Raw genomic sequence first — 14,014 nt, forward strand, 5'->3', positions numbered from 1 at the left:
TTTTTTTTCAGTTTTTTTTCCTAGTATATGCAAACCAGATCGTAAAAGAAAGTGAGAAAGATCACACTTTGTTACTTGAATAGAAACGAAAACAATATTTAACGTATTACTACAAGACGTGTCTTCTTTGTTTATTTATAGTTTTCAAGTATTTTTTTTCTCTACTGTTTAACACATCTTACACAAATCAACAATCGTCATGCCTGCTGCCACAACGCAGTCTTTACTCAGAAACGTTTGTATTCATATAGTATTAGAAAGAGCAAACACATCACATCAGCCAACGGTTCCTTTCTGAGGCAGAGACTCAAAGGCAGACACTGTATTCTCAAACCTGACACGTGGTAACGGTGCGCCGCTCTGTTTAATGGCACAAGCTGTTTTGTCTTCGAGTGGACAACGAGCTTTGAGCATGGAGAAGACATGGTTGTTCAGCCTCCGAGCTTTCTTCATCCCTTCCAACAAACCTTCCCATCCCTTTTTTCACACATCAACAACAAACACAAAAGACATTCAAACAGAGAAGCAAAATGTGGTTGATGAGAGGATGGAGAAGGCAAAACTCTACCTGGAGAACTTGAGGATTCCTATGAGTATGTGAAGCGGATACAGTTTCAACCTCAGAGACATTGAGTACTTGGTACGAGAAATCAAACAACTCAAAGTGAAGTTGCTGTCCGAGCAGGTAAATGATAGTGCAACCACCCCAAGCTATAGAATCTCCGAGGACTTCTTGTTGACCTGATTGTGGAACTGTTATCTCCTCCAGATATCCCTGAGTTCATCGCAAATTATCATAAGAAACTTTGAGAAGATCAAAATTTATGAAGATGATTGACTTACAATCTGAAGACCACCGTAAATGCGGTAAAAGTCCTTTGAAGTTGTGATATCGACGAATCCCGTCTTTGGAGGAGCACTCCATTTACTACAGTATTTGTCAAGCGAAGCGCTTGTGAATGCAAGTGTGTATTCAAGAACGCTTCCACCGTTCATGTTTGCCTTATACAAAAGATCTACACATATAATAAGCATAGTCATAAGAAACGAGTAAACAAAGAAACTGATGATTGATTGAATGAATAGCTATACAAGCTCCTTAATTAACCTGCAGCTTCTGCTTGTTTTGACATGGTGTAGAACGCTGCTGGATTAAGACAACCGGGACTTGACACAACAGCAGAAGTCGCTGACTTTAGGAGATTGACTAGTGGGCTTTCGCCTTCTTGAGCGTTAACTATCTGTCCTTCTGCGCCAGGGATTAATCCCAACCATGGAGCTGTTTGCATGAAACGCTTTGTGTCTACTTCTCTCTGTGTACCAACATAAAACATTTGTTAGACTTTATATCATTTAGACTTGTTAATTTTCTTACAATCCGTCTGACAGGACTGACCAATACGATGTCGAGAAGTCCCATTGTATATATCACACTTCCAATTTCCTTTATTCCACGCAGAACTTCTGTTTTGAGTTCTGCCTTTGTGCCCCAGTTTAGTTGTTCTCTAATAAGCCTCATACAGCCTGTAAATGAAACAACAAAAGAGTCAGACGAACATGAAATATACCTATCAAACAAAAATGAAACACATCAAGAATTAAATTGCATAAGAACCTGCGACACCACCATCGAAAGACAGCAATCCGATAGACTTAGGCAATGCTTCTTGCAATCCAGATATCATTGGCTCTAGTGTTGTTATCTGAAAGTTTTCAAACATAAGCAACTATTATAGCTGGCTACATGTCTAATTAGTACTGCGACAGCAGAAATGTTTTGTGCAATATATACCTTATTTGATATATGATCCAGTAACGCTCTTATAAGCCAGGGCAGTGATCTGGATCCAAGAAGTTTAACTATGGAAAATAAATGTGGTATCCCGAAAAATCCACTGTGCAACCGTGCAAAGCTTTGATGTGCTGCATTTAAGTCCTGCCACACACAAGAAAAAAAGCATGAAACCAAATAACCAATAAAAACACAATACACATGAAATCGAATGCTTAGTGACCACAATATGACACTATAAGACTGTTTCAGAACAAGTTAAAAGTATAAAATGGCTTGAGAGATCGCTCCTTACTTGAGTGCCACAGTAGAAACTAGGCTTAGCAGAAGGCACTGAGGGTTTTTGAGTAGGAGGAACCTTCGAGGAGCGGACAAATCTCTGTGTGGTATTGCAAAGTATGAAGTTTGGTAGGAAGTCACTCTGCATCTCTGACCATATCTAATGCCCAACAAAAAAAAAGCTGAAAAATTGAGACCTAAATTTTATAATTACATAAAGTATTGTATGCTGACCTGTGTAGCAAGTCGGCTGGAAAATGAGACAAGCGAGATGTTTTCTTGCATTTCATTCAGCATGAGGCTGAAAGGATCTATTGTAAGATCTTGTGAAAGCAGTTCATGCGAATGCTTTAGGATATCTATGAGCTTCTCCAGTTCCTGTACTTATGAAATTTGTATATTTTACAAGCAATGGTAATACATACAAAATCAAGAAAAAGAAACTTACCACTACAGCACATAGGTCCTGGGACTCAAAACGATCAAAGAGGAACTCCAGATTCTCTCTAAAAGTTTTATTCATCCTTTGAGCGATCAAACTTCTTAAATTAATTGTTCTACCAAGTATCTGCACCAAAATTAAGAAGATTGTATCACATAATTAGATTCAATGCTTGAAACATAAAAATTAATTCTATGTAATGTCATAACAGTTGAGATAAAGAGCAGCATTATTGTTCACCTTTACTTTTGTCATCTTAAACAACGCAGTAAACCTCACAGGCTGGATGGAGAACTTTTCACCATTGTCCAAGGCAAAGAGAAATGATGGATCAAGAAGCTCACTGTTGATCTCAGCCATTGATGATGAAAGAGTTAAGCTACTCACTAGTTACCAGTGATTGGGATTAATATCTCAAAAAAAAAAAATCAAGTAATTAGGTACCTTGCTGACCAGCTCTTGTAATATGTGAATATAGACTCCGAGAGTCTTGATACAAATATATCAAAACCATGGTCCACCTACATAAAGAAGACATGATAAAATGAAACATTTTTTTTGTTCAAGGAACCTTTTTATTCAAGTAGAAGATCCGGTATTAAACTCTCATTACCTCAGCCTCAATTTCATCGTAGAGGAACCTCTGCCTAAGCACAACCAGAGCTTGTTGAGCTGAGTCATTATAAATGTCAAAAGGCAGCAGAACACTCTCAAGAAGGCCTGAATTTGGGGATTCGAGAATGTGGTCTATCAGCATCCATGGTAGTGAACATTCAATTGGGAACTGCAATAGGGAACATACAACTATTTGTAAGAACAAGTCAGGGATGAAGTGAAAATAAAGAGGCGAAAAAACCTTTTACCTGAATAACACGTGAAGACTCCAGGTAAAATTCTCGAAACCACAGGAACCCAAGATCAGTCAATATTCCAATACTTGCTGCAGCCATCATAGATTGAAATTGAAGTGTCAGCTTAAAAAAAGTTAATAAATCAAGCTGGCTCAATACAGCTAACCAAAAAATTTATTTGAGCATGTGTGGTTTACCTGAGTAATCCAATATGTGGAGAAAAAAGCTGAGCTTGTAAAAGAAAGTCTCAAGTTGCTTTAAGTCATTAACAGGAATCTCGGAGCCATTATTTCCAAAGAACCCTCCTGGCCTCCTCAGATTCCCACCAGAGACAACCTCATATATCAAAAACTGCAAGCAATGCACCTGAAACAACAAAACAGCTCGAAGTTGAAGCAATGGGCCTTACCTTCCGTTTCTGCATCTAAAACAATCATGAAATGGACCCAAACCTGTGCTGCTGTTGGGGCAACTGGCCTCGGATAGAAGAAGTTCGCTTTACTTTCATCACCTCCGTGTTGTGAAGACGGCATCTCATGTTCGGGCCTGGTGTTTGCCATCCAGTCAGCTGAAAGAGTCCGCATATCAGAAAGAATCCTGAATCCAATCACACATATGACACAGTCACACAGTTAACAATATGGAAAGCTTAAACTAAAGGGAATGTGAGTTGAAATGGACAGCGAAAGAATGGTAAAACTTATTTACCTTGAGAGATCTTTCTTCTTTCGGAAGGTGGTACGCAACATCGTGGCTAACGTGTTTTGTACAAAATCTTGAACCTCAGCATGTATTGTCTCCCATAAAGCATCTGCAACTAACGTGTCACAGCGCTGCAGCATCGATCCTACACTCTTTATATAGCCAACAAGTTCTACCAAGGCTCTCCTTTCTTCTGCAGTGTAATTGTACCTCACCACCTATTAAAAAGAATATAAAACTTGTTACCATATAAGAGAAAGTATCCAAATATTTCACAAGTATTACCTTCTCGTAATCAGAATATGATCCGGAGGCTTCTTGCGTCTCAGCTGCATCCCTACACGGGCGAGAGAATTTCCAAGCAGATTGCTCCCAGATGCGTGCAGTCCATCTGCTTAGCAGCTGGAAACCTTCAACAACCATATCATACATGTTTCCTTTCACCTCTCTGCACCATTCAGTGTATGCTCCATCATTTGACTTCAACAGCAATAACTGCATGAAAGCAAAGTGAGAATGACATCCTAGAGACTTAAGATAAGAGCAAGAAAATCGTAATTAAAAAATAATAGACTAAGCACCTGATTCATGGATGAAGCAAATCGGATTGTGAAATCGTCGTGCTCAGCACGGAGAGCTCCAATGTGGTTAACTATCAAATAATGCCTCTGATATGTAAAATATGTTAAGGCTTTCAGAGCATGTGTTCAGTTTCCAATAATGCAGATAATAGTTAATGAGGCACGTAACAGTAAGATAATATGAAAGGATATTCTAGCGCTTCACGTGGAGGGAGCTCATGAGGTGCTGGAAGAGTCAGAAGGCGAGTCTGTGATGAAAACTTTTGAAAGTATACTGACAGTTCTTTCAAAATTGCAGCAGGAGAAAGATGGAGATCTGGAAACGCAGGAATGACAGGATCATTCTGTTAACAAAACACAACAGAGATGTTAGTTAGCAAGTCGGAGGCTTTCAAGGCATATTAGTTGTTAAACTTAAATAGGTATAAGATATACTTCAATACCTTGAAAATGTTGATCATTCTGTTGAGTTTTACCCGCTTGTATAAAGCCTCGGTATCTTTCTCCGATGGCGTTGCTAACACAACAAGAACGGGCAAGACTCGGAGAAGAATATACCTCTCGGGGAAAAGAAGGGCGAAATCCAACTCCAGCGACTCAACAATGAAGACTATGAGTACTTGGAGAATGTCTTCCACACTAAATTTGCCTTAAGGAATCCAAAAGGTTGCAATATAGATATACGGCATAATTGTAAGAAACATATACTGGTGACTGTGATGATAAATATCTAGAAGAAAGGATACTTGTTCACGCGGAACATCTCAACATGCAAGTTGAGTAAAATAGCCCATCTTGTGCTCAGGAAAATCTGCAAACATAAGAACTCACATTTTCATTCATGACAATTCACAGGGGAAGGCAATAAGAAATGATTGCATAAACAAGCCATGCCAGCACCTGTAAGTCATCTAACTCTTCTCTCATTGTATCCGTATCTTGCCACTGTGCACTGACTTGAGTGAATGTTCTGAAAAGGGTGAAACTATAATAAGAAAAGAAGCAACAGAAAAGCATCTAGGAAACTACTTCAACTCTAAAAAAAAAGTGTTAGTAGCCAATATAGAAGTGTCTTATTTGCACAGAGAATGTAAAGACCAGATAAAAATAATGTTTTTTACCTTTTATACCAAGAGAAATCATTAGGAATGCTAGCTTTAGCATTTTTAAGATGATCAAGCTGAACCAAGACATCAAGCAACTTTAGCATTGACCTATATTAAGTAAAATCAATGTTAAGTTATATACAAAAGGAGTGTGTAAATGTCTGAGGATGTATACAGTAGGCAAAAGAGAAGTAATAACCCACCACAGATGTGTGACTGTGGGACCATTGATTCGCCGTTCAGGTCTGGAAAACCTCTGCATGTCAGCAGCTAGCTGCAGACACATAGAGTATATATATACACATTAATTCTGATACAGGAATTTCTGTGAAAAGATTTGGACGAGGAAGGAGATACACCGCACTTTAGCTGAAGCTGAGGATTGCCATCTCTGAATTTCTCGTAAACGGCTCATTTCTAGGTCCAAAACTTGATATGTTTCTAGATACAAATCTGCCTGGCTATGCTTCATAGATTCTGGAAGCTGCAAGTATATCATTAATGAAAGAATTAACTCGTAGCATGATTCATAACGTTACTTTCTATTAAAATAAAAATGTCTAAAAGTAGATAAGCAGAGGGGGTAGAGTAACAGAAATCACAAGGGCGGACCTGAGGCAATGCTTTGACGCAGCTTCTATATGTATATAGAATTGACGCCATCTCTCTTCCTTCTTGTATAAGCGTGTTCTGCAACCAGTTGATCAAACAATTACTTGAAATATCAAATAATTGAAGCTTTCATGTCATGATTCATAGAAAAAGAAGGATACAGCTATCAAATCTTAATTTGAACAGCTTCATAAAAGGAAGGTAAAGGAAGAAGAGTCCTAAATACCAGCTGGTTAAGAGCTTTTGTGTCTTCTGAAAGAGATAACCGGTACGCTGCAACATCACTATACTCTGCAAAACCAACAATTCTCAAACTCAGTTGTCTTTATGCTAAAAAATAGTGATGAAGACTAAAAAAGGAAAGATAGGTAAAGAAACAAACCGATGGGACTATCAGTTGCAGCTCTTTCAGCTGAAACCATCACAGCTGGTCCTTGCACTTCTGGTTGCTCATCCTATCACATTGTCCCAACAAAATTCAGAATGCGTCAAGAAAATTTTCTACACTGACTCCAAATTGTCAAGAAGATGATGACTTTTATATTCAGCATTTCGTTAAAACCAATTTTAGAGAGTGTTGAGACTTATCGAAGATCCGCGAATAGATCACAACAAGTCATCTCCTTTTCTAGTTAAACTTTTGAAATTGAACTCCAGAAAGAAACATTACAGTCATCTATTGATCTAAAGAAGCACAGTTTCTAAATTTAACAACAAAGAAAAGGTGAAATCGAAGGATACCTCTAATGAGAAAGTAGAAAGAGCTGCGATTGCTTCCTCCACAGGAACCGCCATTGTCGTCACCTACACAAATTTAGAAAGCAATCAGCAGCTGGGAGCCAACATCGGCGAGACTAAAGGAGAAAGCTTTCTGAACTTTGCGTTTTCTCACCTAACAACAATGGAGATGAGAGCTGCAAATACTTCTTCAATCCGATCGATTCGGCTTTTTACGGATCGAGAAAATTCTTACTTCGTCCGAATTAAAGATTTCACCTTTAAGCTTTGAAGCTCTCTTTTCTTTTTTCTTTTTAACTAAACAAATGAAGAAGAACTCTTGACGCTGAAATTGCGACTAGTGTTCGTCATGTCACCCTTTGAGAAGAAGAAAACGTTATATTTAATTAATACTCTAATTATACAGAGATGATATCTAATTATACCATTTTTATTCTGAATCTTTGTTTTAGTTAGGTAATACTACTGTATACAAAAAGAGTGTTATTTTTCTCGAGAACTTGGTTACATATCAAAGCTTTAAGACGAAGCATTTACATTTTGTGTCTTTACTATGAAGCAAACTTGATGACAACATTACAGATTCCATTAGCCTTAAGCTTTTCATATACTGGAAAAAACATAAAACATCTTTATCAAACACACAGGGAAAAAAAAATAAAATAGAAATACAATTTTATATATTGGACACAAGATAAGCCAAGCTTTCATGATCCAAAATGTAACTAGATTGTTTGGCTGATCTCCAAACGGGATCAGAATTAGCAAAAGTGCTCGTACGAGCTAAGCTGCGTTGGTACCATAAGGAATGTGCTGGCCAGTCTCTTAATCAGACATTACAGTCTTAACCCAAAATCTTTTGTCAACATACATATATATATATATTAAGAGATCTAAAATACTAGAGCTGTCTTCGATTGGATACAAAAGAACTCAGGGGAAATACAATTAAATAAGGGAGACCGAAGATTGTTGAGAAAGGAAAAAGAAGAAGAAGAGAGTCAATTATTCATTCATTCCAATGTTTTCAAGAGCCTGAAGAGAGACCAGCTGCTTCTCGAACCCGTGAAAATGTCTATGCAGAAAGCTTGAACCTTAGATCCTTCACTGCAACATTTCATCAAAACTTAAATTTACACATTTCACATGTATTCCTATTCCTAGTGTGAATGTGTCTGTTTATCATTCTCCGTCTTACTGGCAAAGCAAAACACCAAATTTGATAGTAATAAGTAAAAAAAAAAGATGAGAAAAGAATACATACGGAGCAGGAAGTGAAGGAGGTCTTGTATGGATTCATTAGATGACTATTGAGAAAAAGAGCGAAGACGGTTTATTGGCTACTACTAATAAATTTCAGTACATGCCAAATTACAGGAGTGATGTAAGATCAAATACTCTGTTTTGGTTTTTCAATACTCTGATTAATTCAACTGAAAACAAATGTCAATATATAGCCTTACATCAAAGTCAAAATCCTGCTAATACTAAGAATTACTAAGCCAACTAAAGACCACTAAGACAACTACTTTGACCGAGTTACTCGGTCTTAATTCAAAGCAATGACTAACAAACTTAAGACCGAGACAAATACTCCGATCACTCCAATGACTTCTTTGTATATGTGACTTTATTATATCCAGATACATGTTTGTATATCTGAACTTGAAACCCTATCTCATGGCTTCTTCTTCTTCTTCTTCTTCTCCCTCGCCTTGCACACTGAGTTACCACGCCTTCACGAGCTTCCACGGACCTGACGTCGGTAAAACCTTTATCAGTCATCTACACAAACAGTTTACCAGCAATAGGATTACGATGTTCGATGATGAAGGAATCGAGAGAGGACACACCATCGACCCTGCTCTCACACAAGTGATTAGAGAATCAACGATCTCTATCGTGGTGCTCACCAAGAACTATGCTTCTTCCAGCTGGTGTTTGGATGGCCTTTTGGAGATTTTAAAATGCCGGCAAGCTGGTAAACTAATAGTGATGCCAGTCTTCTACGGAGTGCGACCAAATGATGTGCAGAGACAGACCGGAGATTTCGGGAAAGGTTTCGAGAAAACTTGTCGTGGTAAAACAATCAAGGAGAAGGGAAGATGGAGTCAAGCTTTGAACAAAGTGTGCAGTTTGAAGGGGTTTATCTTCAGTCCCAGGTTTGTTCTTTTTTGTTTTTTTTTTTTTTCAATTAATCATTTTTTAAATCGTATTTGGAAAATCTGTGATAACCCGGTCCCAGCTCACTCGGAATCCGGCTCACAGCCCCTGCAGAGCACCAATCCCAACCCTTCACATGTGATTTTCCACTGATTCCATAATTAGGTTGTTGGTAAACCCAAAATTCCACTCTTTAACAACACTACCACTAGACTAGTTATCACCAATTAACATGCAGATCAATTGGTGACAACTTGTCCTGTTGGAACCTTGTTAAAAGTTGAGATTCTGAGTTCGAATAACACCAACTGTATCAATAACCTAGGAGGTGCCTTGCAGGACTGTGAACCGGGGTTCCGAACAACGGGACGGATCGTCAGCAAAATCATTTTTTGTCTGATTTTTATCACTCTCTCTCATCTCTTTTAGGGACGACGAATCAGAGCTATTTGAAAAAATTGGCAGAGAAGTGACAGGAATCTTACAGAGGATTGAATATCTTATTGCTAGAGAAGTGACAGACTTAAACACGCTAAATCCTAAAATTTCGACCAACAAAAGCAGGTGTTCCATTGATTTGGTCTTCCTCGTCGTCATCATCAATTTGCTCCTGGAGATTACATCAGCGGTCGCGGACCAGCTCTCTTCATCAACTCGCAAGCCTTATTTCGCAAGAATCTCTTTGGTTATGTCAATTCTCTCTCTCATCCTCACCATCATTGACTTCACTGACAAAATCCGAGTCCATAAAGTTCATTTCCGATGCAAGTTGCCTATTCCTTGGTTCTACTATCCAGCACGTGACTACAGTACAAGATTTGGTAATTCCACAGATAATATCTTATTATTCTGTGTTGTTGGTCAGTTAATAGTCTCCGCGATCAATCTCAGCTTCACTGAAAGAGGACGAGACGGTCCCATTAAAGTATCAGTGTGGCCTCTCGTATTTGCTATTGGTATAGTTGTCTCCAAGTTCACGGAGAAGCCACCCATTTCGAAGAATAATTAACTCTCTATCGAAAATATGTATTTTGATTGCTTTTTAAAATCGTAAAGAATAAAGACAAAAGTGTTTTTTAAAGGTTAGAGCATCCCTCCTCTGTTTCTCTGCACAACTCTACAAGTCATTCCAACTAATTCGAACTTTAACGCCTCTTAAAATGGTCTATAGATTGGAGGGATTGCACACGGCTGCCAAATTTTCGATGTATTTCTATGAACAACAACATTCGATTATAGCAGTAAAAGAAGTGCTTACGTCAATTACGCTTTGGTCACATCTTCTGCATCTCCAGATAAGTGGCAAGGGTGAATGTTCTGGAAAGGGTGAAACTATAATAAGAAAAGAGGCAACAGAAAAGCATCTAGGAAACTACTTCAACGCTTAAAAGAGTGTGAGATATACCCTATATACTAAATCGCAAGTCGCATAACCAATCACATTCTGCCACATTTTTATTGTTCAATTTCTTTTTCAAAAAAAATATTAAATTAAAAAAAAAAGAATTCTAATACAAACAGTTTATTTGCAGTTAGATCAAAAATAAAGTGATGATAAAAAAAAAGCAAAAAATCGTTTTAATTGTCTCAAGACTATCAACCGTTTCAGCCACTGTCTCCACCTTCTTCTCATACACTACGTCAACTTCTACAAATAGTTTAATTTATTCCACGAAAACATAGCAGCAGATGTTCATATTTGTTTTCTCTGAGAAAAAATGTTCATGTTTGTTTTCTCTGAGAAAGATGAATCTTCAATCTTATGGGACTGTAAAGGTTCTGAAGCCGTAGAAACGGTCATTTAAAAAAAATAAGTGAAAGTTATAGATGGTTTTGGAAAATACCTTGGTATCCATTGGTTGGTGGTGCCAACCCGTTTATTTTTGTTTAGAAAATGAGTTAGTACCGAATCCTTCTTTTATTCTCAACATTAGATTATCTTTTGTTGTGTAATTTTGATTTTTTTTTCTATATTTTTACTTTTCTTGCAGAGGAATGGTTCTTCCTCAGACCAAAATGGCTCCACTACAACCGAAGGTGAAGAAGCTGGCAACACCATTTCATCATTTTTTTTTTGTTTTAGAGTTATGTTCTGATTAAAGTTGTCGAGAGTTCATAAAGAATGGATGAGAAGATGGACTCCAATTTACGAAGAGATCTCAACCCACGTGTTGCTCATGATTTGATTAATAGGTCAGATGCAAAACTTTGATTAATATTTTTTCTTCTTTTCTCTTTTTGCTCTTTAACTATCAAATAATGCTGAAAACTTTTAAGATTGACAAATTTTCAATAGTATTTTATATAATGACAAATATCATGGGTAGTATATATATATATATATATATATATATATATAAGCACGTATTGGTTGAGGTTATTCTGTTTACATCTATAATATTATATTATATATTGATCAATTAATTATAATACCTAAATTATGTAATATTCTTCTTAGTGTTTATTTTACAGCATAGTTAAAATATCATATTTTCATCCAAACAATCCTTTAATTAATTGTTCAAATTAAATTTCATGTAAAATCAAATTTGATTTTTATGGTTACACAATTAAGTTGAACTAAATGAAGGGCTTTGTTATTAATTTATAGATAAAAGAAAACTAGCTCTTAAATGGAGAAGAAAATTCTCAAATGTGATTATTATAGAACTCAAGCATTATCTACAAATATTACAAGACATGGGAATTAACGTCTGACAATCAATTTTGCTACGAATCATACTATTTTTAACATAATAAATTAATTATTATTTTCCCGTGCGTAGTACGGGGAAGTATACTAGTATATAGTAATCTACCGACATTCAAGTGTCCTATTTGCACCGAGAATGTAAAGATCATATAAAGGTGATGATTGTTTTGTTAGATTCTAGATTTTGGATTTTGGTTTTTGGTTTTTAGTTTTTGATTTTTATTTTTTGGTTTTTGATTTTGCAGTAGATTTTGGTTTTTTGAAAAACTTGATTGGTGGTTTTTTATTTTGGTTTTTAGTTTCTGTTTTTTGCTTTTAAAAGAAAATAAAATTTAAATATTATGAATAGTAAAATATCTATTATTGAAAAAAAATACTATCATCAAAGCATACATAATTTTTTTTAAAACAATTTAAAACAAAAAATAACATTATCATTGTAAAATAAAATTAAAATAGTTATATTTTTAAAAATGGTAAAAATACATATTTATGTTATTCAAATATTTTAACATAAAAACTATTAGTTTTAAATAAAAAAATATTATGTAATAAATGAATAATAACTATAACTAACAAATTTAACTAACTTAATGTAAAATTTATAGTATAAATTATTATTTAAATAATTATAAAATAAATCTACCTAAAAATTGTTTGATTATTTTTATTCATGTGTTTTAGGATAAATGTAGCTTTTACAAAGTAGATATTTTCTTATAAAATTAATATTTTCTGAAAAAAATAAAAATTAATAAAATAAAACTATGAATAATAACATATTATTTACTATACAATTATAAATAGTACTAAGTATTACCACAAAAATAGTTACTTTTTAAAAAATAAACTAAACTAGATTTTAAATATATTTTTTAGAAGTGTATAAAATTTTCATAATTAAAATATTATAAAAATATTTAATTAACTTTTCCTTGGGTTTTAAAATAAAAAGTAAATTTAGAGGTAATAAATATATAATATTTACAACTAAAAAATTTAATTAACTTTTCTTTGGGTTTCGTGGTACAAAATATTAGTTATTATATCATGGATTTAACTTACCTAAAAAGACTCTCAAGTTTGAGTTGTAGATAATATTATTTGTAAACCATTTGTTGATGTGTTTTCTTTTATTTTAGATGTGATTCTTTTATATATAAAATAATTAATGTATTGCAAAATGATGAAAACTGTCGTAGCACTTGGGAAAACCCATAAAATGTGGATTCTGGTTTTTATGTACAAAATGGTTAAAGAGTTAGAAAATCTGGTTTCTCTAAAAAAATAGGAAATCTACTTTACTTAAATCTTGATCGGGTGAAAACTAGATTTTGGAAAAACTCAAACTAAAAACTAATCTAAAATCTACAAACAATCAACCTAAAAATAATGTTTTTTTTTTACCTTTTATACCAAGAGAAATAATAGCATTTTTAAGATGATCAAGCTGAACCAAGATATCAAGCAACTTCAGCATTGACCTATAGTAAGTATAATCAATGTTAAATTATATACACAAGGAGTGTGTAAATGTCTGAAGATGTATAAAGAAGGCAAAAGAGGAGCGATAACCCACCAAATATGTGTGACTGTGGGGCCATTGATTCACCGTTCAGGTCTAGAAGACCTCCGCATATCAGCAGCTAGCTGCAGAGACGTAGACTATATAAGCACATTATATCTGTAATACAGGAATTTCAATAAAAAGAGACGGAATAGGAAAGAATACAACGCACTCTAGCTGAAGCCAACGATTGCCATCTCTGAATTTCTCGTAAACGGCTCATTTCTAAGTCCAAAACTTGATATGTCTCTAGATACAAATCTGCCTGGCTATGCTTCATAGATTCGGGAAGCTGCAAGTATATCATTAACGAAGAATTAACTCATAGTATGATTCTCAAAGTCATTTTCTATAAAATTCACAAGGATGGACCCCTGAGGGAGTGCTTTAACGCAGCTTCTATATGTATAGAGAATTGACGCCATCTCTTTTCCTTCTTGTATAAGCGTGTTCTGCATAGAGTTGATC

General features: G+C 35.4%; 2 protein-coding genes across 2 annotated transcripts; one reads left to right on the forward strand and one right to left on the reverse strand.

Annotated features, from left to right (window-relative positions):
• Positions 1 to 42: 42 nt before the first annotated feature.
• On the reverse strand, positions 43 to 7,478 carry LOC106386571 (protein PIR). Its single transcript, XM_013826409.3, has 31 exons — positions 7,258 to 7,478; positions 7,107 to 7,169; positions 6,748 to 6,820; positions 6,592 to 6,656; positions 6,366 to 6,443; positions 6,118 to 6,237; positions 5,957 to 6,027; positions 5,769 to 5,861; positions 5,548 to 5,617; positions 5,394 to 5,458; positions 5,091 to 5,286; positions 4,840 to 4,991; positions 4,648 to 4,741; positions 4,352 to 4,561; positions 4,073 to 4,284; positions 3,817 to 3,961; positions 3,562 to 3,730; positions 3,377 to 3,453; positions 3,127 to 3,297; positions 2,958 to 3,034; positions 2,754 to 2,856; positions 2,520 to 2,639; positions 2,306 to 2,449; positions 2,088 to 2,231; positions 1,793 to 1,936; positions 1,616 to 1,703; positions 1,397 to 1,524; positions 1,109 to 1,313; positions 844 to 1,016; positions 569 to 775; positions 43 to 477 (listed from the first exon to the last, which is right to left on the reverse strand). The coding sequence occupies exons 2-31, from the start codon at positions 7,158 to 7,160 to the stop codon at positions 277 to 279; spliced, it is 3,849 nt and encodes a 1,282-aa protein (XP_013681863.1). The 5' UTR covers positions 7,161 to 7,169; positions 7,258 to 7,478; the 3' UTR covers positions 43 to 276.
• A 148-nt stretch (positions 7,479 to 7,626) lies between these two features.
• Positions 7,627 to 10,275, forward strand: LOC106385411 (disease resistance protein ADR2-like). The gene is made up of 2 exons (XM_013825334.3): positions 7,627 to 9,265; positions 9,696 to 10,275. The coding sequence occupies exons 1-2, from the start codon at positions 8,751 to 8,753 to the stop codon at positions 10,273 to 10,275; spliced, it is 1,095 nt and encodes a 364-aa protein (XP_013680788.1). The 5' UTR covers positions 7,627 to 8,750.
• The last annotated feature ends 3,739 nt before the right edge of the window (positions 10,276 to 14,014 follow it).

This window comes from Brassica napus, chromosome C3 (genome assembly GCF_020379485.1).
Source record: "Brassica napus cultivar Da-Ae chromosome C3, Da-Ae, whole genome shotgun sequence".
NCBI classification, from domain to species: Eukaryota; Viridiplantae; Streptophyta; class Magnoliopsida; order Brassicales; family Brassicaceae; genus Brassica; species Brassica napus.